General features: G+C 33.5%; 4 protein-coding genes across 10 annotated transcripts in view; 2 read left to right on the top strand and 2 right to left on the bottom strand.

Moving 5' to 3' along the window:
* Asap (ArfGAP domain of ASAP) overlaps positions 1-1351 on the bottom strand; it is a 49534-nt gene extending 48183 nt beyond the window's left edge. For 2 of the 5 annotated variants that reach the window (XM_083048283.1, XM_083048284.1), the window contains exon 1: positions 252-1349. In XM_083048283.1, coding sequence (XP_082904409.1) covers positions 252-377 — 126 coding nt within the window. In that variant the 5' untranslated portion in view covers positions 378-1349. Of the gene's footprint in view, positions 1-251 lie in introns of all 5 variants that reach the window. The other 3 variants (XM_083048287.1, XM_083048286.1, XM_083048285.1) reach the window with 3 other exon arrangements.
* A 607-nt stretch (positions 1352-1958) lies between these two features.
* LOC145941899 (small ribosomal subunit protein eS19) lies at positions 1959-3034 on the bottom strand. Its single transcript, XM_083048295.1, has 3 exons — positions 2888-3034; positions 2596-2666; positions 1959-2397 (listed from the first exon to the last, which is right to left on the bottom strand). The coding sequence occupies exons 2-3, from the start codon at positions 2664-2666 to the stop codon at positions 2007-2009; spliced, it is 462 nt and encodes a 153-aa protein (XP_082904421.1). The 5' UTR covers positions 2888-3034; the 3' UTR covers positions 1959-2006.
* A 53-nt stretch (positions 3035-3087) lies between these two features.
* Positions 3088-24262, top strand: LOC145941897 (persulfide dioxygenase ETHE1, mitochondrial). The gene is made up of 7 exons (XM_083048293.1): positions 3088-3421; positions 5903-6047; positions 8752-8937; positions 12550-12638; positions 14699-14909; positions 16329-16435; positions 24122-24262. Exons 1-6 carry the CDS (start codon positions 3314-3316, stop codon positions 16394-16396), a joined length of 807 nt encoding a protein of 268 aa, XP_082904419.1. The 5' UTR covers positions 3088-3313; the 3' UTR covers positions 16397-16435; positions 24122-24262.
* The window catches only part of Appl (amyloid-beta-like protein), a 45278-nt gene continuing 43581 nt past the window's right edge, over positions 23972-25668 (top strand). For 2 of the 3 annotated variants that reach the window (XM_083048291.1, XM_083048290.1), the window contains exon 1: positions 23973-24308. In XM_083048291.1, the coding sequence (XP_082904417.1) occupies positions 24249-24308 (60 nt within the window). In that variant the 5' untranslated portion in view covers positions 23973-24248. Of the gene's footprint in view, positions 24309-25668 lie in introns of all 3 variants that reach the window. The other variant, XM_083048292.1, reaches the window with a different exon arrangement.

The following is a 25668-nucleotide window of genomic DNA, read 5'->3' as shown; positions in this document are numbered from 1 at the left end:
AAAATATTCAAACAAGTAAAATATCGGTCGTCCTCATAATTATTAATTAATAACGCCGATGGTGATTTATTCGAAACGATTATCGCTCGTCACTTTTGAAGATAGGAGCTCGAGATAACGCGGAGAGAGAGAGAGAGAGAGAGAGAGAGAGAGAGAGAGAGAGGGTCAGCGAGAGTTAAGAGCCTCGCGGTTAATTTTAATTAACATTTATGGGGGAACGACCGAGACAAGAGAATATCGCTACTACTCACCTCCTCGAGGGACGTGATGGTCTGCCTGCACTGTGGCATTCGCGAGACGAAGGTGGACGTCGTGGGCGAGTTATAGTCCTCCCTCGTCTCCTCCACGAACTCGCTCACGGCGATTAGGCCCGGCATCTTATTCTCTCTCTTTCTCGTCTTCTGTCAGTTCTGTTGTGTTCCACCCCACCTCGCCCTTCCGCCCAGCTGCAACCGGAGGCTGTCCCTTCGGCGGCTCCCCACGCTTCTTCCTCGTCTTCGTCTTCGTCGTCGTTGTAGTTAATCGTCGTTGATGATTTTCGCGCGGCACTTCACACTTAATCTGCCGCGGACGCACCGCTCACTTCACCCTGGTCGCCACCTTCTTCGTCTCTCCGCACCGTATAAATGTCGCCCCGGTACGACGAGTGACAGGGAGCGAGAGAGAAAGACGGAGAGTGTATAGAATTTAGCGAGAGAGCCCGAGGGAGAAAAACAGAGAGGAATGTGAATGACAGGGGAACAAGGAAGCGAAACGGACGGCAGGTTCTAGCAGCAGCCACCACCTCTGTGTATTTCGCGCAGAGATAGAGATAGAGAGGACGGAGGGGGGGGGGGCGGGAGGGAGAGACACACGACGCACACTTGGCGAGAGACCGGCGCGATTATTTTCGCGACATGGTAGCGGCGAGCTACCAACCGTCGTCGCGAGGATACATAGCAGGTAGATGCAGCAACGGCAGCTCTCGAGGAAGAGCGCGGCTCACCACGCAGACGTCCATGCGCGCATGAACATGATATCACCGCGTACGAACCGACCGCGATACACACGTATATATATATGTATATTATATACACACTATGATGCACACAAACACAACACTCGCGCGCGTACGCAGCTGCGTCCGCGAGATGCTCCCTTCGTACGCCAATCTCGCATCAAATCGCGCATCAGCTACTGATTCGCTCGGGTGCCGAGTACCGCCGAAACGCTCGCGACTGCTGCCGAAGTTTCACTGAGGCGGCGCTGGCGACGCGCGCGCGACCAGCTCGGTTACGTCACGGAGTAAAATGTATATAGAGCGGCGACCCGACGTGAGGTGATTGACGGAGCGATCGAGTTCGAGATATCGAATCTAATATTTGCGATATAGATATGGCTGCAAAAAGAAAACAAATTATATTTTTTAGAGTCAATCAATAATCAAATCTTTCAGAATTTACTGTCATAATTTTGCTGTAAAAGTGGTTTTCTAAGAAACCTGAGACAGACATTAGCATTTGATTTTTAAATGTATATATCCTTTCAAAAATAATTTACTGTCAGTTTTGTTATAAAAATGTTTTAATTATATATTCAATTTTATGTGTATATATATTTCTGGATTCTCTTTCAAGAATAATTTACTGTCATAGAGTTTTGTTATAAAAGTATTTTAAAAACTACTGGTAGTAGTTATAACAAAACTCTACAACAGTAAATTATTGTTATAAAAGTATGTTAAAAACTACTGGTAGTAGTAGTTAAAATACTTTAACAAAACTCTTATGACAATAAATTATTCTTGAAAAAAATATATACATATATCAACAGATATATAATATATAAAAATATATGAATATAAAATTACTGAAAATAAAGAACGTTGTAAATCTGAATGAATCATAATTTTGACAGAAATATAAGTTTGATCGTAACAATAAAATTATATTATACATACTGTTAATTCGAAAGCAGAGTTCACAGGTAAATGTTTTCTAATTTTATTATAAAAACATGAAACAGTATTAAAGTACAATCTCTTGAAGCTTGAGCTGTTTCTTGCTCTTAGCTTTAACCTGTGCAGCTATCCGATCCAAATCCCTGCGTCCCTGACTGGTCAGTTTACGTCCTCCAAGGGGTGCCTTCTCGATCAACTTGAGTTGCTCCAGGCTTTGGAGTGCCTTGCGTGCAACACCACCTGCTGATCGGCAAAAGTGACTGGGATGGGTGCCGTTGCGTTTGCGTCCACCAAAGATCTTTGTAACCGCACCGACTCCAATTGGGCTACGAATATAAATGTGACGCACCAAGGCTGCGCATCTGATGTAATACCAATCAGGATCGTAGGGAGCCAGTTCCTTGAATTTGGCTGTTTTCACAATGTCCACCCATTCTGGCACACGCATTTTACCAGTCCTACAAAGTTTTACAAAGTACAAGGTAGAGTTATAAGATATCTTTGAGTAATTATATGTTTACGTATTATATCATGATAGCAGTATGGAATGAGAATTTATAAGAAGCTATATGATATTTCAAATATAGATAGTAGGTTTCAACCATTATGACACGTGTGATCGTTTAGGTTAAATTCGAGCTACGTTTCTTACTCACTTTTTGAGGAAGGCTGCGAAGGCCTTCACAAATTTTTGTTGATCCACGTCTTTTAAAGTTACGGAGGGCATCTGTGAAAAAAAAAGACTTAGCTTAATAAAATAATCACATGTAAAAGGACATATGCACACGCAACACGAGCGAACGAATTAATGCTCTGAACGTTCCAAGTCTGACATTTCAATAACCGGTAAAAACCATAAAAGTCATTAAATTAAATGTATACAATTTCTAGGATTTCGTTCCCTTAAAAAGAATTTAATTTGTCGGAAAACTGTCAACTGCAACGCACCTTGGCAAGAACGCTAACCGGAAAGAACCAGGCGATAGCGGGAGAAGCAATACGTCATTGGAGCGAAGGGCCTAGGATTACGCAGTTTCTCGAGATGGGCGACCTTCGTTCCAAAATGGTGCGCCTGACCGCCTGACGTTGGCAGCAAATCCCCTCAATGACGTCAACCTACGTAATTCAAGCCAGGTTCATTGATGCGAATAATCTTTCCGGTTCAGCCGTTCAGCCGTTCAGTCGTTCTTGCTTCGCGGGCGTGAAAAAAACGCGGTTCGCTTTTGAAAGAGGTTATGTAGCCTTACAGAAAGTAGCTTTATCTCCCATACATATTGCATAACGTTGCTCAACGGATACGATATTCGTCAGTGATCGTGTGACGAATCAGTGGGCGGCGATACGTTAATATAAAGGAGGTGCGAGAGACCGGAAATGATTCGTAATCTTTGTCGAGTATTGATCTCGCGGGGGATCGGAACAGCCACGAAACGCGGCATGACGGAGCGGGTGCCTCTTTCGAGGGATTTCTTCTTTCGCCAGGTAAAGAACGATCTACGCATGTCTGCGGCAGCCTCTGTCATCTTTCGGCCGCTCGCTTGCACTTGTAAATAATACGCCGACAACGGAACGCTTTCCGTTCAGCTGAGCTCCCATGGTCATTTCGATCGAAATTTCCATCAATCGTTGATTCATCAGCAGAATGATCAGCAGCACTGTTTCTATTATACATATATATATGTATAATAGATGTTGGAAATTTTGTTGATCATTCTACAAGTTAATCGATGATCAATTAATTGTAGTTTACTCAAAATGGAGTCGCGTCGATTTGTGTCTTATTGTAAATGGAAAGCACTCAATGAGACTGGTTGTATTTTTTTTTACTATTTATTTTTTCACATTTCATGTACTTATGTGAGAAAGATGTGAAAAATTGTCAAATTAAAGAATTGTGTACTTCTGGATGATTTTCCTCATCTCTCTGCTCCAAAATTATTATAGCTTTTTCTCTTAATTTTTACATATTTTTGAAATATTATTATATCTCGAAATGTTTCAGAAAAGTATTAATTGATGTATAATATATAGTATATCTCTTAATATATATATATATATATATATATATATATATATATATATATAATATTTTAATATAATATTTATATATTAATATAATATTTTTCACATCTTTATATATATTCAAAGTGTTGAAATAAAAAAAAGGAACAAAATATACAAGAAACATCATAAAAGAATGGGAGGAATAGATATAAAGCAAATATTTCTTTTAGCTGCATTTTCTTTTACATTTACTGCATTTAAAATAAAATTGATACATGTTCGGTATTTGAAAAGAGAGAAGAATTATTGTAAGGAATTATAGAAAAGTGCAACTAAAAAGAGCATATCTAAATTCTGGTCCTTTTAGCTGCATGTAAAACAGAACAGTAAAGGATTTTAAATAGAAGAAAGAGAAAAGAAAGGATTATACAGGTGTCTAATATTTTTTCTTCATAAAAATATGTCAAATATTAAATTTGAAAATTTATTTTGATTATATGATTTTAATGTAAAATTTATATATATGTTTCAGATTAACTAAATTTTTTAAAAACTTTTTTACACACGCATGCGAATTTGAAATAGATTGTTTTTTACGAAAATGTCGAGGGATGTTATTAAATAAACATGTTTCTGAGGTATTTTCTATATATTATAGTATATACATTATACACAAGTTTATTTTGGTCTATTAGATGAATACGAGTTACACTAGTTTTTCAACTCGACGTTAATTTTTTATATATAATGTTTTGATACGATGTTTTCCTGTATTGTTTCTGCAATATACGTATATTCTGTGTGAACAAATATTGGACAAATTTTTTTTTTATGAATGCGTGTTGTGATACAGTTGTTTTTTCCATTTACAATTACAGCATTTGAAATAGTTTGAACGAAAATTTAATTTGTCGACCAAAAGATAATTAGTTCCGGATTCATTCTGAGATATAAAAAGCAAAATATTTACTATTGTTTTTATAACTTTTTCAATTTCTGTACAGCATACAACAAAGTTATATATTTTAATAAAAAACGTAACATTAAGGTAATAATTTACAATGTTAAGTAATGGCAATTTATATTTGCAAACTGTCGAATGAAATTAATTCATACTTATTTCGGCAATGAATTCCTATAAACGTGTATTGATTTAACAAAACAAAAAAAAAGTTTGGACAGAAAAATATTATGCTATTACATTTTTCTTATTATACGGATTTATATATTTAATACAATAAATTTTATTTTTACTCAAAAAGTAATTTAAAGTTGTGTATGGTAATGTAAATGAAATATTTAAATAAAAAAGGAAATGTATATATATATCTGAATTATTCAAAAAAACATTGCTATTAGTGAATATTGCACATTAATGTTGCACAAAATACGAAAAGAAAATGTTTTATATTTCGTAATGATAATGGTTTCGAGCACATTTTCAAAAATTATTTTTAATTATTCTACACGCATTAATACATGAATCAAAAGACAGAAATGACAAAACATATATGACAAGATTTAAAATATATTTTGCTAAATACTGTCAAATGTGTGTATGTGTGTGTGTGATTAAACGCTCATTTGCATTAAATTGATTATCTTATTTTTCATATTTTTTATCTGACGTGTCTAGAGTTGCGGAAAACATATGTGCAGTAAATATAATTGAAAAGTATTGCTAAAAGTTTTTGACCTCTGTATCTTTATTATCATATTTTATGCAACCTAATAAGAGATTGCTTTATCTCATTTTATTTTGTTGCAATATTATTTTTTCAATTAGTCAATATTTTAATGTACATATACATTTAATTTTATTTGTATAATAATACAATTATGGAGATACAATTAGAAAAGTGATATATTATAAACGAGAATTTATTATTTGCAATGTAATTTTATTGCATATCCGCATTATATTACTGAAACGTAATAAATAATTATTTTAATTTTCAGTTTTTCGATCCAATATCGAGTACGTACACATATTTGCTGGCCGATACCAACGATAAAGAAGCAATTTTAATCGATCCAGTTGTCGAATGGGTTGAACGTGATAAAAAAATCATCAAGGAGCTGGGATTAACGTTAAAATACGCCCGTAAGTTTTTATCCAACATAGATCATATATCTCGTGCGTAAATATCGTTGTTTGTGAAAAATAATGGAAAATCGATATGTGAGAGAAACGCATGGTACATACGCGCACACACGTGCCGAAGAATCATACAATTTTTCGTATTATCTGATATTATTTGATCAAGATTATACCCTTTTCAATTATAGATTGCACACAAAGTAATAATAATTTGCTTAAGTTTCGAAATTTAAACGCAATTGTGTTGCATATAGAAACTGTGTTAGAGAAGAAATATCGATTTTTGCGTCAATCATTCTCAGATGTAATTTTAGAGAACTATATTTAATCGAAATAATACATATTAATGTAATGCACTTCTCTAATATTCTCTTATACGTATTTTTTTTCCAAAATCAAGTTGTGCCACTTTTCTATAATTTTTAAGAAATCAAATATTGAAGCGCACTATTATTAGGACGATAAAAAATAACAGCTCTTCCTTAATCATATTTATATATTTTACGTGCAATTTTGGAGAGAGATAAATCTACATAAGTCAGATGTATTAAACTTTGCATATTGACATTTATTTTTGCAATGTTGGCGTTTATAACTCACAAAATATCAAACTGATATATATTGACAAATTTCTTTTCTTATTTTTATATTAATATATTATAAATATATATTATATATTAAATATTATATCTCCTAGAATATTTTCAATTTCTACTTTTGCTCTATTTTTAAATCTCATAGAATTTGACACAATTTTAAAATTTAGAAAAATTGTTTAATAGTATTGATTGAAATTATATACAGCGTATAAAAATTATATATTATTTTTTTATACACGCGATACACGCGTGTAATAATATTAGGAGACATTTAACATTAACATTCAGCAAAATCAGTCACATTCCAATATGACAAATGTCCAATATGACAATATTCTAAAATAGTGACGTTTTAAAACGCTTAAATGAATAAAACTAATTAATTAAATTAAATACTAATAAACTTAATTAATTAATTAAAATATATTCCATTTAACAAAATGTATTATCTTACTATCGTCGTTACTTGTTCATCGGAAATGTACTTGTCGGCAATTACACCATGCCACGCGCTGTGATTTACGAGCCAAGTGCAGAATTATATTGCAAACTATCCTACTAACCGACCAATATTTGCCGAACTTCATAATGAATTGGCATGCAATCCCGCCACGCTGCTAAGGACGGTCGCGCATAGTTTTGCCATTGTTCCGGAGGTTAACACGGGGTCGTGGACCATAAACCCGGCGAGAGTGTATCCAGGCATATCGTTGAACTTTACCAATTTCGATAAAGAACTTTGACTTTGGATACGATCCGATTCGATTTTGTTGTAGAATTTTCGAGTGTATCGCGCGACGAAAGCATTATTTCGTCGACAAATCGTGCTTATCATGTGTGGAAGCGGATCTGCATGGAAATTAATGAAGTTGAACTCTCTTTCTTTCTCTCTGAAAGTACTTTTTGTATGTCTAATGCAATATACTTCTTTAAAATGATGTTGAAATTATAGAAATATTTATTATTAAAAATAAAAACGAAGAAACAGATACAATAAAATTATTCGAAACGTTATGACAATCAAAGAATAGTCATTATTGCAAGATTTTTTTATTAAATTCTGAAAATATATATGGAAATTACACACACATTATTAAATACACACTATTAAAATACAATATTTTAAAATTTAAGCACAATAGAACATATGTAACTTTCATAGAAAGAAAAGATACACATATAGAGTTTTTTCTTCTTTTTAACACTTTAATTTTTAATTATTATTAATTATAGATTCCTCCCTTCTCTCTCTCTCTCTCTCCAAAAAATTAATATACTCGCGCGAGGAATATTAGCTTTTTTCGTCGAAATTTGTGACCTTAATAATGAAGGATTTTTGATTCGGCAAGAAAAGGAACAATACAATCGTATATCAGAGGTGATAGAATTATCATATTACTTATCGTGCTGTCAGATCGCGAAGTGGTTTTTGCGAGAGATTTTTTGGCTAAGTGGAACATACTGTTTATGCGAAAATGCACTTGTTTATGCGAAATTCTGTATATGTCAATTCTGTCCCGAACAAACGAACATTTCCATAATGCATTTCTCTCTCTCTCTCTCTCTCTCTCTGTTTTCCGATAATGCATACACTATTAATACTGCTCAACTTCCGTAAAACTACGCGAATTATTCGTAATTCAGTTTTGTATAAAGAGCGAGGTAACTAATTAAATTAATAGATTTAACGTATAGTTAGTTATTATAGTTATAGTATAATGACTTGTATCTACACATTTATATGCATAGATATTTAAGAGTGATATAAAATATTCCAACATTTTTCCGACGTTGAGTTCAGATTTGTCGATTAATATCAAAATTTTTAGAAATATTATACATCTTATCATTAATTCTGAAATTAATTAATACATTTATACTCATGTACATACATTAAAATGTCTTTTAATTTGTTTATACATTGAGCCAGCATAGCATGAACCATTTTTTTCATTGAAAAGAATGTTCGTTGCTTCTGGGGGATTTTCTATAGCGCATTACGGAAGCATGATACAGCGATACGATCTCGGCAATGCTTATCGATTATGCATTTACCAGTAACAATGACTAGCGTCTTTGCTACATGACAATCTTTTTTACTGTTGCAGTGAACACACACTTGCATGCAGACCATATCACCGGGACGGGTCGACTGAAGTCGCTATTGCCTGATTGCAGATCTATGATATCGCGCAGCAGCGGTGCCGAGGCGGACGTACTCCTGGAGCCGTACGACTACGTCCAATTTGGCAGACACCAATTGAAAGTGCTGCCTACACCAGGTCATACAGAAGGTCAGATTCTTTTTTTCGCTCAACTAATTGAACAAATGTGTATACTTTGAGAAATCTATACAGGCTGTCTGGCGATCTTAAATAACATTTAGAATTTTGGGATAAATCGATATTTATATTAAAGTAAACTGATATAAATATATATGCGGAAATTTGATTTCCGCAAAACCTAAGTTTGTGCGAGAATCGAGATATTTTTTTTAGACGTCTGAATGATTTGAATATTTCTAGCTTTTACCTAATGTCTTATGTGACACTTTTAAATACCTCGCAGGACACCTTGCATACGATTTTATTTTGTAACTTATTGATTTTTAAGATGGAAGATATATACATATATATATTTCGATAATAACTTGCAAAAACAATATGCTTAATTACTATTATATTATCAAAGAAATTCGTACGATTTTTCTTGTCAGAAAGATCGTGATTGTAGCTTTTGTTTTTGTTTCTTTTTTTTGTAAAATATTATACCATTCCCCATTTAGCTAGCATTTTACCATCGCCCATGTGTCAGCTACATGGTGTGGTAAAACAGTGTTGCTCTATAAAGGGCTAAGTGCATAGTGTATCATATTTGATACATACGTGGATTTTCAGCATTTTCTCGACATGCTCTGTGAGTTATTTCGCGTTACGATAAACATACATGATATATGTTGTTGTCTTGTCTAGTCTAAATGAAAAATGAATATTTGTATTTTTTTCTCTGTCTCCTTTTTTATCTTTTCCATTGTTTGGAATTACTTTATGTTCTTTGATATATTTTTTTAATAATAGATATTTTGAGCCTCGGCTTAATCTTTCATTTAAAAAAAAAACAACGTATTAAAAATATCCATTATTTTTTAATATCTTTTTTTTTCAATGGTTTTCTCATTACACATTTTATATTGTGTAATGGCATTATATATATTATATTCTGTACTTTTTCACATCCTATATATTTTATATTTTAAATCTTTATAATGCATTTAATAATGTAATTTAATGCAATTTTTAATGCATTTGCTGTATTCGCGCGATGAATACAGAATGCAATTTTCGTGTCGCGTAGCGAAAGTCTCGAAATTATAACGTGATAAGTTACAGATACATTCACAATTCTATCGGGTTACATTTCTTGCGCGATCGATCGCGTTTACCTGGTCTATTATTTTATTAATTGAGATGTCAAGAAAAATGGCGAAATACTTTCTTGTGAGAACGGTGAGAGGTGGCGCTATTTTATACGTGGATTGAAAAGATCAAGGATATAACGCGCGTCTTTCTTGAGTACATTTAGAAAACGAAGTTAAAAACTTCAGCATTTAAAAATATGCCGTAAATTCAATAATGTCTAACACGTGGAATAAGGATATTTAATAAAGACGCAGAGAAAAAGAGAGAAATGTGAAAATTGATATTTATGATTATGATTTTAATTCCAGTAGACTTTTGAAAAACTGATATTAAATATTTATGAATGTGGAGATTTATATTATCGTAATTTTTAATATTGTATTATCTTGTTCCTTAATATGTTATTTATATTTTTATTTTCGCATATACACAAACGATAAAATAATAATTTTTCCAAATTCTTTAAACATTTAAAATATTCTCTAAAGAAGATTTAAAAATCTGATCTTAATGCTTCAATTTTGTCTAAACTGTCTCATATTCTTATCTTTTCTCTTGTTATTATCTTCGCATGCTCAGAAAAAAATGTGTTGCGTCGCATTCTGAATTTCATACGCGTGTTACGTATAAAACACAGTGTCCCTGGAGTAATTAACTTGAATTGTTCTTTGTCCAGAAAATATTGTAGGTGCCGTAATTTTTGTAGTTTTTTTGACACATATATTTGTAGCTATTAATATTTTTTGTTATCATTAAGAAAATGTTCCCGTTCGGGCTGAGATAATTCTTATTCATCGCGTATCCCAGAACTTATTGCTTATTATGGGAAATCACTTAAAACAATTTTTTTTAGTGAAAAAGAAATGATAAAATTATTTCGTCCGGTGACTTTCAACATATTTTTAACTAAAAGATGTCATAATTTTAAAATAACCTTAAACTTTAATTAATTAAAATTTAATTAATTTAGATAAATTAGATTCTCATTAATTTTTATTTTTTATGAATTAAAAAATAGACTTTTGTTGTATTTATATTATTTCAGTTTTGAAATAGACTCACGAAACTTATTTATCTAGTTGAAAAATTAACTCTTTGGCATTAAACAATCTTTATCCTAGTTTAGTCTCTAACTTTGTAGTATTCGATAGTTTTGGGACACTTTATACATGTACATGCGTACATTACTATTGGAATTTACACGGTGGAATGGAATGAAAAAAGAGGATTCTTATCGATTGTGCCAGATTTGCTACTCGTCGCGACTCAATCGTTTGTCCAGAGGAAATCCTGGAGCCGTCTAAGCTATCTTGATATCGGATTTGCTCGATAGACTCGATTTTTCTTGCCGAATACTCAAATAGCACGCATTAAATACCTATGGGTTAAATATTTGATACCAGTTTTATTCTTATACGCTAAAAAAGTAAAGCTAATATGTCGCGTACTCATCCGCTGAATTAAATTCTTAGATATTTCATCCTTTTATTTAATCCTTTTGTGATAAACACACACATTTATTGTATGAGAAAAGAAAATCAACAAATATTTTGTAAAGCATATATTTGTAGAATGGAATATTTGGAGATAAACGATTGGACGTAAACGATTTTAGATACCGATACACAGAACGTTCTAAAAAAATTATTCAACAATTAAATTCAGAATTGTTGCATAATTTTCATTATCCATTTATTTTTTATTAAAATGTCGAGACGTTTATTATTTTGGAGTTATGCCTCGTTAGAAGAAGAAAACGAATCACAAAAACTCTTTTACTACACTGAGAAAAAAAATCGTTACCTTGACTAAATCGTTCAACTAATTACTATTTTGTTAATTGAACATATAAAAGTGTTTAAATTAAATACAACATATTAAATCTAATATAATGTGTTTTGACTTAAATACTTGTATATATTTAATTAACAAAATAATAATTAATTTAGTCAAGTTAACAACTTTTTTTTCTCAGTGTATGAAATTGAAATATTACATTATATTTATTATAAAATTATTACTACAATGACGAATATTAATTCACATTTATTAAGAGAAAATGTGGCTATTGTAATTTTATCATTGGAAACTCATTGGATCCATTTATGCAAGTGTTACGATCATATCTTGCTTTATTTCATTTATTTCCGTTTTTATGTTCTTCTGGATATAAATCATGGTTTCTATGTTGGGTATAACTATTCATCTCATTCAACATTTTTCGAGCGAGTGTAATATATCTGTTCGCAATTCTCTTCTTTTCTTTTTTTTCTTTTTTTTTCTTTTTTTTTTCTAAACGCAATATCGCAAATAGGATGAACGAGCTGACGAACGAGAACTCAATTTATCGTACCGGCCGATTACGAAGCGAATTGCCGCGAAGAGATAGATATATATTCCGTTCCAAAAACGACGCAGTGCTTGTCGGATGGTGGTCGCGTGAAGTGAAGCATGATATCGTAAATATTCCATCTGATACTTGTGCAGGTTGCGTCACGTACGTTTGCGATGAGCAGGCAATCGCGTTTACGGGTGATGCACTCTTGATACGAGGATGTGGCAGAACTGATTTTCAAGTAAGTCTGACCGGAAAATCCACCGGAAAAGTTGCGTATCTTTGCGAGTACACGTGATGATTGTACGTTCCATCTTTAAACCGCGTGTAATTGCACGTAAATAGTATTTTTTTTTAAATTTTAGATAATAATTTGATGTAAAATTCAGTTATTTTATTATCGTATCTTTTTGCGGTTGTAAAGGAATATACAAAAGAAGAACTTACACATTTGTATTATATGAAGAAAATTGAGGATATTTTCCTAAAATGTCTCTTAATCTAATATTATTAAATTATGCCGCTATTTCATTTGACAGTTGTTGGTTTGTCGCGAAATCTCTAGTCATAAATAAAAAATAATCAGCAAATGAAACCTACAATTTGGTGGCTATGCTAGCGTTAAACGTGCGGTGAGAATGGCTCTACGAAGTTTCCTCATAAAGTTGAAATTCACCCTTTCCTGCGGAGAATGTGCAATCTCTTGCATGTTAATTATATGCATGTTCTTATTCTGCTTGCAACTTTTAATCAGCGATACTTGACAAATACAGAGTATGTTGAAATTATCCTAATTTTTCACATTCTTTGATCAATTTAGGAGCAAATCATTTTTTCTCAGCAAAAATAAAAAATAACATGATTCTATTGTTCATTTATTACTTTTATTTACAAATTTTATTTTAATTAGATTTTTTGTTGACTTAACGCTTATTGAAATTTTAATTATAATTAGAGAATTTTAATATTGTAATTTTAAAAAATTGGAAAAAATGTGCGATTAAAATATTTCAAAGAAATTAATTCTAAAATTTGTCAAAAAAAAATTAATGTGTGAAGAATGCGATAATTTTCGACAAACTATATAAACGATAGATTGCACGTGATTTATAAAAATGTTTTCAAATCTCACGAGATTATTAGTTCGCATTAATTTTCATCGAGACGTTGCAACTGCATCTCTTTCAATGAATCGATCGTCATCGTTGAATCAAAACGAACGCTTCGTTTTTCAAGCGGAAATATCATTGGCGATTTGTCGCCGATATAATTGTCGGATGTCGATAAATGGCGTTTATTTGTACGTCATAACTAATCGACGATCGATGCCGACCTGGAATAGACACGGACGACGTAACAGCATCCTGAATTCTCGTCGAAACGTCGACGTCCGCGCGCAATAACATTTTCCCTCCGTTCCGCATGTAGCACAAGTAAACGTCGATATATCAACCGGAATATGAAAGACTTCTTCTCCGCAACTCGTGTGATGAATAGCCGTCCGTCATCGTGTCCGACCACGTGCCGGTGCATTTTATAAACGCGCCGTGACTTTTTCTTCCTTCAAAGCTCGATTAAACAACCTTTTAACACGGGATAACTGAGAAAAATTATTTTTTCACTCGTGTGACATATTTCAAATTAGACCAATTCCGTTTTACTGCTCGACAGTGACTTGATAGAGGTCGAAATTAATTTCAGCCCTATCGATTCTAATTTTGTAAATACACGAAAATGATTCGTTCGAAATTTATCGAGATCAACGTCCAAAAGCATCTTTATCAACATTATTATTTTAGTTCATTTACTTTATATTTCGTTCATTTATTGATTATGCTTGATCGTATACTTTTCACTTCCGATCATCGTATATGTATGTAGTATGTCGTGTCTAGTATGTCAAGTACACTGAAAGAATTTTCTCTTAGAATTTACCCTGAAAATCATGGTAATCGTGGGACAATATGGCATGGAAAGAATTTTATGAGAATTTCTCTGATTAATATTTATCACGATAAAAATAATAATATCTACCACAATAAAATATAAAACATGTTTGATTAATTTTACTAAACTGCGTAAGAGTAAAATTAATCAAACATATTTTATATTTTATTGTGATAGATATTATTTTTATTGTGATAAATATTAATCAGAGAAATCCTCATAAAATTCTTTCCATACCATATTGTCCCACGATTACCATGATTTTCAGGGTAAAATCTGCTAGAAAATTCTCTCTGTGTAGTTTTGTGACATATTGTAATTGCCGTTCGCCCGAAATGCTCCATTTGTGTGCAGGGTGGATCCTCCGCGATCTTATACAAATCCGTTCATGAGAAGATATTGAGTTTGCCAGAATATTATCGATTGTATCCGGGACATGATTACAACGGTAGAACCGTCACCACCGTCGCCGAGGAGAAGACTTTCAATCCCAGACTATCCAAGTCGCTCGAGGAGTTCGTCGACATTATGAATCATCTGAATCTTCCGTATCCCAAGATGATGGGTAAGTTTTTTTTATACATGGAGGTCCTATTATTTTCGTATTACAATACTTACATTCTATTAGTATTGTAATAATTAGTATAAAATTCATGTCAAAGAAATCTGATGGTATATATTAACATAAAAGCTTGTTAATTCCGTTTTTTTTCCTTTTTATTAAAACAACTTGCACGGTAAAATTTTTTTGAAATTTGTTTTATTATAAATTTTATGCCACATAGGCGCTCGGCATTATAAATTCTGTTAGTACAACGCTCTCGATAATAGTCGGAAATAATTAATGTACCAGCAAAAGAGAGGATGGGAGAACTGCGTTGCACTATCTATGAGGCGTTATCAAAATGGTTTCTCTCGCAGAAGCTCGGTTGTACAGAATCCCATTGGGATTCGCATTTTATTTTGGGAGTTGCGGGCGGTTTCCTGCTATCAGCTCGATCAGCTGATAAGCTAATAGCCGTCTTTCGGGTGTTACGATGTCGTCCTAGATACACTTTGTGAAATGAACGTTGAATCGGTGAGAAAATAGCGTCGATCGTGCAGACAGGACGCTCGATCTCACGTAACTTTTCCTTATGAATGAAAAGTGAAAACTCTCGAATTCCGCACAAATTTGCGGAAACAGTAACTTATTCCAGTGCGAAACGACGGGATATGATTGGATAAGATGTGAAACGACGCAGAGCAAATTGAGTGCAAAAGTTTACCGACAATTATGTAATTTACGTAGAGAATAAAATAATAAAGAGATTTTTAAAAATAAAATTAAGTAAATTAAAAAAAGAATTTAAAAATTAATTTCTTTCTCAGTGAACGAATTTCGATATCAGGACAATTGATTTCAAGGTATTAAACTTTTTCGTTTTATTTTTTATTTTTATCTTTCTGCTTTATTTATCACGCGATATTGCCGAAAAGTAAAGAAAAATTAATAAAGATGATTTCACGGAGAAAGGTATATTTTTGTACTATGTGTCGCTTTTGCATAATTTTCGTGGCGCGCCTAAATATTAGATGAGCAGAGACGCCGTTACATCTTGTCGGTGAAGCGAAAGGAGATCGATGAAATTGCATCCCATCGAATGTTGAATAAATGAGCTCTTTATCTCGCTTATCAGCATCTTGAGTCAAATTTTGAAAATTTTGTCAAAATAATAATAAAATAATAATATATATAGAATAATAAATATTTTTAATGAAAGAGAAGAACCTATTAAAATTTTTTTGTCTGTAATAAAGATTCATTATATATGTATAATAATAATATAATATGAATAAGAGTATAATGAATTATACATATAATACACATTACAATTATCAGTTGATATAAATTAAAAATAGAATGGATAGAACAAAAATGGAAACATTCACGTTGTGCCATTTTTGCAACAATGAGCTCAAATGTAATATGACGTTGTTTCAGATAAAGCTGTACCGTCCAACAAAGTTTGCGGCTTGTATGAGGTTGAAGAAGAAAAGAGCAAACAGTGAGAATCATTGACAGCATTCTAGCCAATGCAACAGCAGCACGTCAGTATTGTTTTATTTTCATTAATAATATCTGGTTTCTAATAGTTAATATTTATACATCATGAATTGTGTGAATATTCTTGATTTTTTAAAGATTTTATTCAGAAGAGTGAGAGATTTATTAACGTTAGAAAGTATAATCACACATATCTTGTGAGTTGTAATTAACAGAAAATATTCAATTTGGAGCAAAATTAGCTCTGAAATATAATATTATGACACACAATGATTTTTAATATATATTTCATGTTGCTATCGTTGAATTATTTTCTTTCACTCTATGTGAGTGTGTGTGTGTGTGTGTGTGTGTGTGTGTTGAACCGACATTATTTATTTATTTATATATTTGCGCTATTTTGACGTATTAGAACTTCATACGTCAAGCGCGAAATACATTTGCATGTTATTTTACATGCAAAAAAGAAAATGTTATATAAAAATATGGTATTCTATTTGCATATATTTTTTGATTTAGCATTCTATATCTTTATTATAATGGTTTATTATAATTTATTATTATTTTGCAATTATCTGATCGATAACACGTGTCAAACGAATGATTTATTTTATGCTGGTTTTAATGAGTTAAAACGTTACACATTCGTGTGTATTTCGAGAGATGTGAACTGTATAAAATATACGATCCAAAATAATGGAACGTTCTAATGTCCTTAATAAAATCTCGTTTATAATTGGAAATGAAATTATATGGTACACTATCAACTTGACATAATTGTTAACTTTCGGAAAAATATTTTGAACAAGAGTTCATGTTATTTTGAAAAGTTATTTAATATTTTAGGAACAGTAAATAAAAAATTAATGGATTGCTGATTTAAAATTCTTGATAAAAGGAACGAATTAATTCAAACTTAGCGCGATTATTGATACGAGAATTTCTAGTATTAAATAGATGACAAGCGATCTGCGAAAATTTTATGAAATATTAATCTTGCTTGCTAAGAAATGCAATGCTGAAAAGCGCGAAATGTCAGTCTCATCTTGAATAAAACAATCGGTCGAGAATTTGTCAACGATCTATTTGCAAAATATTTTTTCGCTAAGCTCGAAGCATTCTGTGTTAAAATATTCTATGCATTTAGGATTGTCAACCCCCTTCGACTGCGTCGCGACGTCGCGACGCTCGCACTAGATATCTTTCTCCTCTCTCTCTCTCTTTCTCTCAAACTATCCAAGTTCTCCGTAACACCTCAATTTCGCGAATTACATCTGCCTTGAGTTATCACTTACTTTGTCGTACTTGACAATGCATTCGCGCATATCGCGCACAACATCTTTAACAATGTATTTAAAATCTTTTTTATGATACATATATTTTTTATGTTTCTGAAAGATTTCGTCTACAAAATTCCTTAGATCTATATATACGTATAATCAAATACAATTTTCAATAATACAGCTGTCATATTTTATGCAATATAGCTATCAGACAAGTATACAAGTAGAAATCATTATCTCGTCATTTACTTAAATTATTCCTATTTTAAACCTTTATTAGTATCATTGCAGCACTTTGCGCGCTATCACTGCATACAATCGTGGCAGATCTATTGATAATATCGACCATTATACACAATATCCCAATTATATACAGACGGTGCCGACACTCTCTCGCCGCGATAAATGCAATTGTAATTAGGAAGATTCGCGAATCCATCATCTACTATATATGAGAGTCGTGGGGGCATTTGCAGTTTGCGGTACTCCAATAATAACTTTTGGATCGAACACAATCGAGACAGCAAGAGATAAAGAGAGAAAGACAGAGAGGGGCGAAGGGGGATAAATACGTTTATTGGTAGGTCCTACAATAAACTCTCAAAGGATTAGAAAAAACGAGAGAAAAAGCAACATCGCGAGCGGGGGTGGAAAAGAAGGGCACGTGAGAGAGGCAGAGAGGGTGGCAGGGAGGAAAAGAGACAGGGGCTCTTGTAATCGGGTTGTCGAAACGGGCTCCGTGCGCCTCGTCGAAACTCAGGGTGAAGAGACCCCCATGGTGTGGTGCTGGTTTCCTACTGCATAGCTGAGGGTTGAAATCGATACCGTTTCCAGGGTAACCGGTACGGTGCCCGACACACAGGCGAAGGCACACGGGCCAAGGCTACCTACTCATGCATTTTCATGTGCCTGCCGAAAAAGGCCAAAAGATAGGAGAAGCATTGTTGGTACGCGACGGTCAGTTCGCGCGAGCTAGCCAGGCGAATCGCGCGATCGAGTGACGAGAATTTCTCTGGTCTTAGTGTAAAAAATTCAAAAAAATTCCATTTTTTTCGAGAGGCGCATTTTTTCCCATTTATCTCTGACCGCGCGCGCTCTTGGTGACACAAAATATAATTAAATTAAATCTTTTTTACTTTTAAATTAAATCCTTTTATATATTTCTACTATATTGTTAAATTGACTATTATAGCAATCATAATATATAATAAAATGAATTTTTTATTTCATTGGGTTTCTTGTTTAAAGTCAGAGAACTCGTTGCGCGGTAAATTTTTGTGCCAATATTTAGAATTCATATAACACTTTGGTGGTTTTAGTTTTTGATTATTAAAATTGAAAAAATACATATATCTAACGAATCTCAGATTTTATTATCAGAATTAATAAAAGTAAAGAAAGAAATCATTTTTGTGTGTTTGTGTGTAACATTTATATTTGTTTGACTCTGTCTTATTGATTTTTTTATCACCTGTTTAATTTCACACTAGTAATATATCTTACAGAGTATGTCTGTTTTTCTCTTTTCATTGTTTGGATTTGTAATGTCTCTCGATTACGACTTCAATTTAGGAAGGAAATAGAAAAATGTGTCTTAATTCATATCAAACTACATAACCATTGGATGTTAGTTTACACAGTACATTAATTACATTATTAGTTGAACAGCTTACACAATATATAAGAAAAGCGAGACATAACGCTTCAGAGATTTCTACTTCACAGACACATTTACTTCTATATATATACATATAGTATATATAAAGTACATAAAATATATGTAAAATAAAAAATAAAAATCTTTTTTTATATTTTTGTTTGTGACTCTTTTTCGGTTTAATATTGTTAGTAAAATATTTTAGTTTGTCAACCAGGGTTTAGATAATAATAAAAGGGAAAGACAGGTCTTTACGTTCGCGATGGGACCCTCGCTATCTGGGCGGCTCCGAATGGCATCTGCCCCATTTGTCCGTGGTGGAAGATATCACGGATTGTTCGCCACGTTTTATCGCGAGGACGGTGTTATCACTGAAAAATGGTCGCCCTGTTGCGAGGAGAACGCACTCAGACCGGAACTTAATGTGCTATTTTACCCCGCCGCCTCGTCTTTCCCGCTCTCGTCACAAAGTTCGTACCTCGGAGAAACCGCAATATCAGAAGGCCAGGGTCTTTGAAGATCAGCACTGTCAGTTCCGGCGACTCGATAATTGTCATTTGCCCTTTGAGAGAGAAAGGTATTAAAGAGCGCGTTTTCTTCTTTTCTCTTTTTCTTCCTCTCTTTCTCTCCTCTGTACTTTCCATCGGCGTGAGATAATAGAGGGAAAAAAGAGAGAGAAAAAATAAATAAAATATCGTGCCATAATTTTCGGGCTCGCAATTGATTCTGAAACGTACGGTATTCCCCGCAGTTGCGTTAACGTATTATTCCAGCGCCGTATCGACGCGATGCTGTGAATGCGATATATCGAATGGCAAAATTATTATTTCGACGCGCGGAGCCAATTACCGTGACCAACGACGTGTTGTAACGATTGCACGTAGTTACGCATGAGAGAATCGACAAACATCACTTTTTTCGGTTACGAGCGTTGTAAATAACGTTATGTTTATTTAACCGCGTTTTGCAAAAATTTTCAGCAGAAAGTCCCGCAGTCGAATATTTGTTAATCATTTTTTTTTTTTTTTTTTTTTGCACAATTGAGGTCAGTTAATTAATGATTGTTCGCGTAATCGCAAATGATACAATAATGCATAATAATAATGAGAGATATATACAAATAGAAATTATTAAATGTGTGTATAAAGGTTTTAACTTTTGAATTTTCTAGCTGTGGATTAACATATTTTCGAGCGGATTTCTATCCGAAGAGTGGACGATTTTTTTTAACTTGCAAAGCGAGTTATGAAAAATCCGGGCTTATATTTTTTAAAAATCACCTCTCAACGAAATATGCATTTTTGTTAATGTTCAAAGCCGATTGACAAGGCTGCGCGTGCGAAAAGTTAATTATATTTGAATTAATGGAAGAGCCATTATTGTAATTTGTCATTTCCGAGAATCCCTCGAAATTTATGTTTTATTGCAATGAAAGTCTGGATAATATAATTTGGATAAAGTAACTCTCTAATTGACGATTCGCTATCATTTTCTAAATTATTTTATTACATAGGATATTACACAGAATGTCTCACGGGAACTTGCTAAAATTAATCAGCTGTCATTTTAAATGCATATATAAGGAACAAGGAAAATAAAATATCTTCTAATAGAGGATATTTGACGTGGTTTTTTAATTTACATATTATTTATATATGGACCAAAGACAATCGGAGATATTTTTAATAAAACGTTTATAATAAAATTCCAAATATTAATAATTTTAATGGTAGTATATTTTTGAAGTGCGCACTGTGTCGGAATGGAAACAGAAACTAAAAATCTCTTTCGAAAACTGTAAAGATGAATTTTATGCATCTTTTGAGATTCATCGCGAAAGAGATTTAATTTCTGTTTTTCAATTATGACAATGTGCACATACTTCGAAAATATACATCATTAATTAGATTGGATATTTTGGCATATCTTTATAAAACGTTTTGATTGTCTTTAATCCATATATTAATAAAACTGCTAAATGTTCTCTATTAGATGATATTTTTCTACTCTTTGTGCATGTTGAAAAAAAAACAACTGATTAGTTTTAGCAGCTTTTCATAGGACATTCTGTATTATAGGTATATTCGATGAATAAAATAAATTTAAAATTCTTGCCAGAATTTAATGCAATTGTTACATTTGTCATCTCTCTTTTTGCATAATTAAATACTTTGATAACTAAGCCGCAAGATAAAATTTTAAAGGTTTAAAATCCAGAGGAACAAGGTTTCGTTCAACTTTCTTTACTACTTAACTCACCAAAGTTTCTGCTTGTAATCGTTTTAATTTAGAAACCATTAATACACTATTAATCATTTTCTGTAAAGAAAAAGTCTCTTCTCCTATTACCTTTACCAATTATCTTTAGAAAATTCTAAAGGGAGTTAATAATGAGCGCGAGGGACATATAAAAGGCAGGAATTTAAGAAGTTAAGAACGAGGACTTTCTCGTCGAAGAACCAACTTGTCGATGATCATGTCGAGGCAAAACAACTCCTCGATTCTTTCTAAAAGCGAATGTCGTACTCTCGCACACGTGATTTTGTATAGGAATATTTGCCGATGAGCCTCGTTCGTCGTTGTTACTCTCTTTCAATGGTGCTCCGTAGAGAGCAATAACGTGATTTCTTTGTTACTTTATTGTCGTGATAGCGACATTCGCGTTCGTCGTATCTAAAGGTTGTTGATTTTGTCATGGATGCAGACATTTCAACTTGTGCTCCGCTGCAACGCATCCTCCCTCCTGTCTGATTCTCGTTTCTTTCGCGTTTGTCTTCCTCTTCTTTCTCTCATCTCATCCTTTAAAGACACTCCAGTCGTTTTCTCCTCAAAGTCTTCGTCTCGATTTCTTGCGTAGGTTCGGAAGATCAATTTACTGCAGCGTACTCTCGCTTCGTCATTGATTGCCATTGGTCGGTCTTTCGCCTTGCTCCGGCACAAAGACGGAGAGCTTCCTTTAATTAGCAAAAAGAGTCGCACCTCGCATTTTTACGATCAGCGCGCGCTCGTTTCTCGAATTACGTAGAAATCAGAGGAGTGAGTTTCGCTCGGAGTGTAGATGAATTATGCAGCATTAATCAGGGCGAACAAACTCTACCACGTGTTTCTTAGCAATTAATATTACATTTCTTTTTAATAATAAAACCAATGTCAAGTCAAGATTGAGAAGGAGTCTTTTTATTTATATAGAGATAAGTTTCATATATCAGCTCGAAAATATAGCGCGTGCATCAAAATTTGTTTATATTGAAATGTATATAAATAATGCATTACATAACGTTACCGGACACAATTTAGCCACTTCGTTAAATATTCCGTGAAACAAATGGTTTTATTAATTTCTGTAAAGTTTGGAAAATGGCACAGACAACAACATTATTCGGGGAAGCGCTTCAATTACGGAGGAAACAAAGTTGGTAATAATTTTATTTGGGATATTTCGCCCGCATGTATGCAGACTCACGAATTCAGAGATTTCCGTAATTCTAGCAATAACAATTGCGGTCTCTCTCTTGCGCCTCTGTAATTTATAACCACAAATAAACTCATTAAATGCATGCATCATCGCGCTACTTGAACATCGAATGCGATTTATTGCAACGATAAACAGGACATACTGCATCACGTAATGAACGTCAAAGTTCGAATAAATCAAAGATATCGACGCGCGAATTGGAAATTTGTTGGAAATTAAAATTTATAATTAATTCTGTGCATACACACGAAAATGGATTCAATTTCCAATATCAATTTTCAATATCAATTTTCAATATTTTCACTATTATAATACAAAAATATGAAATTATATATACATAAAAGAGAGAGAGAGAGAGAGAGAGAGAGGGGGGGGGAGAATATAATCTGAAAAAATAATTCCATCCAAATAAGGAAGGAAGAAATAATCGAAGAATAAAATTGTATAATTTATACATTTCATATCTCTCGCGAATATCCTTTCACAGAATTGAATCCTTCAATTAGGAATATTCAGATGTTTATTGGTTTTATTGAAAAACGATAACGATGATAGCAAGCTGATATAATTAAACATCATCCGATTATTCAAAAATATAGAATTATATTACATCGACATTCTCATCGCAAATATTTTTCTCGATAATTAAATTAATATCTGTTACATGTATAAAATTTCTTTTTTTTTCGTCATTATATTTATGAATACGTTTTCGAGGAATCTTCCGATATTCTCTCCAATAGAAATAAGCACACGCTCTCGATCGTGTATCGATTAGGAATCGACGAATTGAATAAAATATTACGTAATAACTTATTATGTTAAAATCGAAAAATCGAAATCAAATATACATATTCATCACGAAACGTATTTATTTGTCGCAACATCGGGCATATCGTTTCCAATTACGTTTTAACAGAGTCAATCCGGCAGTCAACGGGTGTTAATTAATTAAGCCAATTGCGAAAATTGTCGATGCCGGATGGAGCGCGTACGACACGTCGTTTGAACCCGCGGCGTTCCCGCCACGTTATCGACTTGCCGCGGCGCGCATGCGCACGCGGCGATAAGCGAACGGCGCGACGCGATTGGCCGGCCGGGTTAGCCGCCGACGCCGCCGCCGACGCGCACCGCCATCTTGCTTTCGCGGCGAGCGAGCGACCCACCCAGCCACAGCGGCGGACAGTAGTAGTTTCGCTGCTCTCACCGTGATATACGACAAGTGAATAATCGTGCGTCGCATAAAACCGTACGGACAAAAATCCCGTTTCTCTCGCGATATTGTTCACGGACGTCGTTCTCCTTCTCATCGCAGGGAAGAGAGGAGACAGGGTGACGGATCCTCCGCGGGATTTGCGGAGAATTCGCCGGAGTATCTTCGAAGCGGGCATTCTCAACGAGAGGACGTGGGACTGTAGGTGGGCCGGGAAGAGGAAGAAGAGATGAAGGGGATGCTGGCGCTGGCCGCACTGCTCGGCGTCCTGTCACTCTGCCGGGTGCAGGTAAGAATCTCATTGTTCCCTGTTTATTCTCTCCTCCGCGTGTTCTCGCAAATATTCTGATTTTTCCGCTTTTAAGCGGATGAATGTCGGTATCGGACAAAGATAGCGAATGTGCGAGCGCGCGGCCGCTTTCACCCTTGAAGTTAGGCAAATGTCAGGCGCAGCGAGGCGCTCTGTCGTGGCTGCGATCGATGTATGCATGCCGCGAACCTTTTCGTTTTTCTCTCTTTCTTCGAAATTACGTGCCGATGTTCCGCTGCGATTCCGGCCATGGCGGCTGTCAAATGCGATCCGATCAATGACCATGAACGCCGCACACAGCGGTTATGTCGTGCCGCAGATTGCTTTTTAAATCACAAATCCTGTTTCTTCGCGAAATTCTGATTTCTAACGTTTAACGTACTTGATACTGAAATTTTCTTCTCACATATATTTTTTTTAAATTTGTATATATATTACATATATACATATTAATAATTATTACGAAAATTATATATATAATATAAATATATATATATATACATATATATATATACATATATGTTATATATAATATAAAATATAATAATATAAATATTTATATATATATATATATATATATTATATATATATATATATATAATATAAAATATATATAATATAAATAAATGTTATATATATAATTTTTTGTGTGATTTATTATTATTAAAATTATACATATAATTCACAGATCTAGATACATGTAATTTTTTGTATCTGTCTAAAAGACCTAACGATAAAGAATCGTTTTATTGCAATATCTCTATTCACAAGTATTTATCTTAATTTTAATGTCATATGGAGCAATTCGTATTTATATTAATATTATAAATTGTCATGAATATTTTTCGAGAACGTTTAGATCCGAATATATTTCGTAATATTGGAAATGATCGATCATAATTATTGCTATCAACTGAAGCAAATAACGTTGAAAGGATGATATATATAAGAAATTTGAAGATATATTATATCGACAGTTTGATCAAATAACTGATTTCCCGAATGATTTATTTCCCATTCATTAAAAATACTATTGCAAATTGCGTAATTTTTTGAAACCCGCGAATTCGACGACGCAAAGAGACATGCGTGACGTTCTGATGGAATATTTAACACGCCCGCGAATATATTTCGCGTCACATGTGTGTAGGCATTTAATATGGGTGGTGAGAAACCGTGGGCCGTATAAAAGAGGCAACTCGAGTTAGTCCTCGATACCGATCGATTTGATTCTCCGTTGCATGCGGCTGTATTTTTTGCTTCACAGCGATTTATTCGAGGTTGAGAGAAATGTCACAAGTTTTTATCACAAACAAAAAATATGTTTACTAGATGTTTT

This window comes from Prenolepis imparis, unplaced genomic scaffold (assembly GCF_030444845.1).
Source record: "Prenolepis imparis isolate NDT839.2.m4 unplaced genomic scaffold, iyPreImpa1.0 SCAF_10, whole genome shotgun sequence".
Lineage (NCBI taxonomy): Eukaryota > Metazoa > Arthropoda > Insecta > Hymenoptera > Formicidae > Prenolepis > Prenolepis imparis.
Note: the sequence above shows the minus strand (reverse complement) of the source record. Positions and strands in the feature narration are given on the sequence as shown.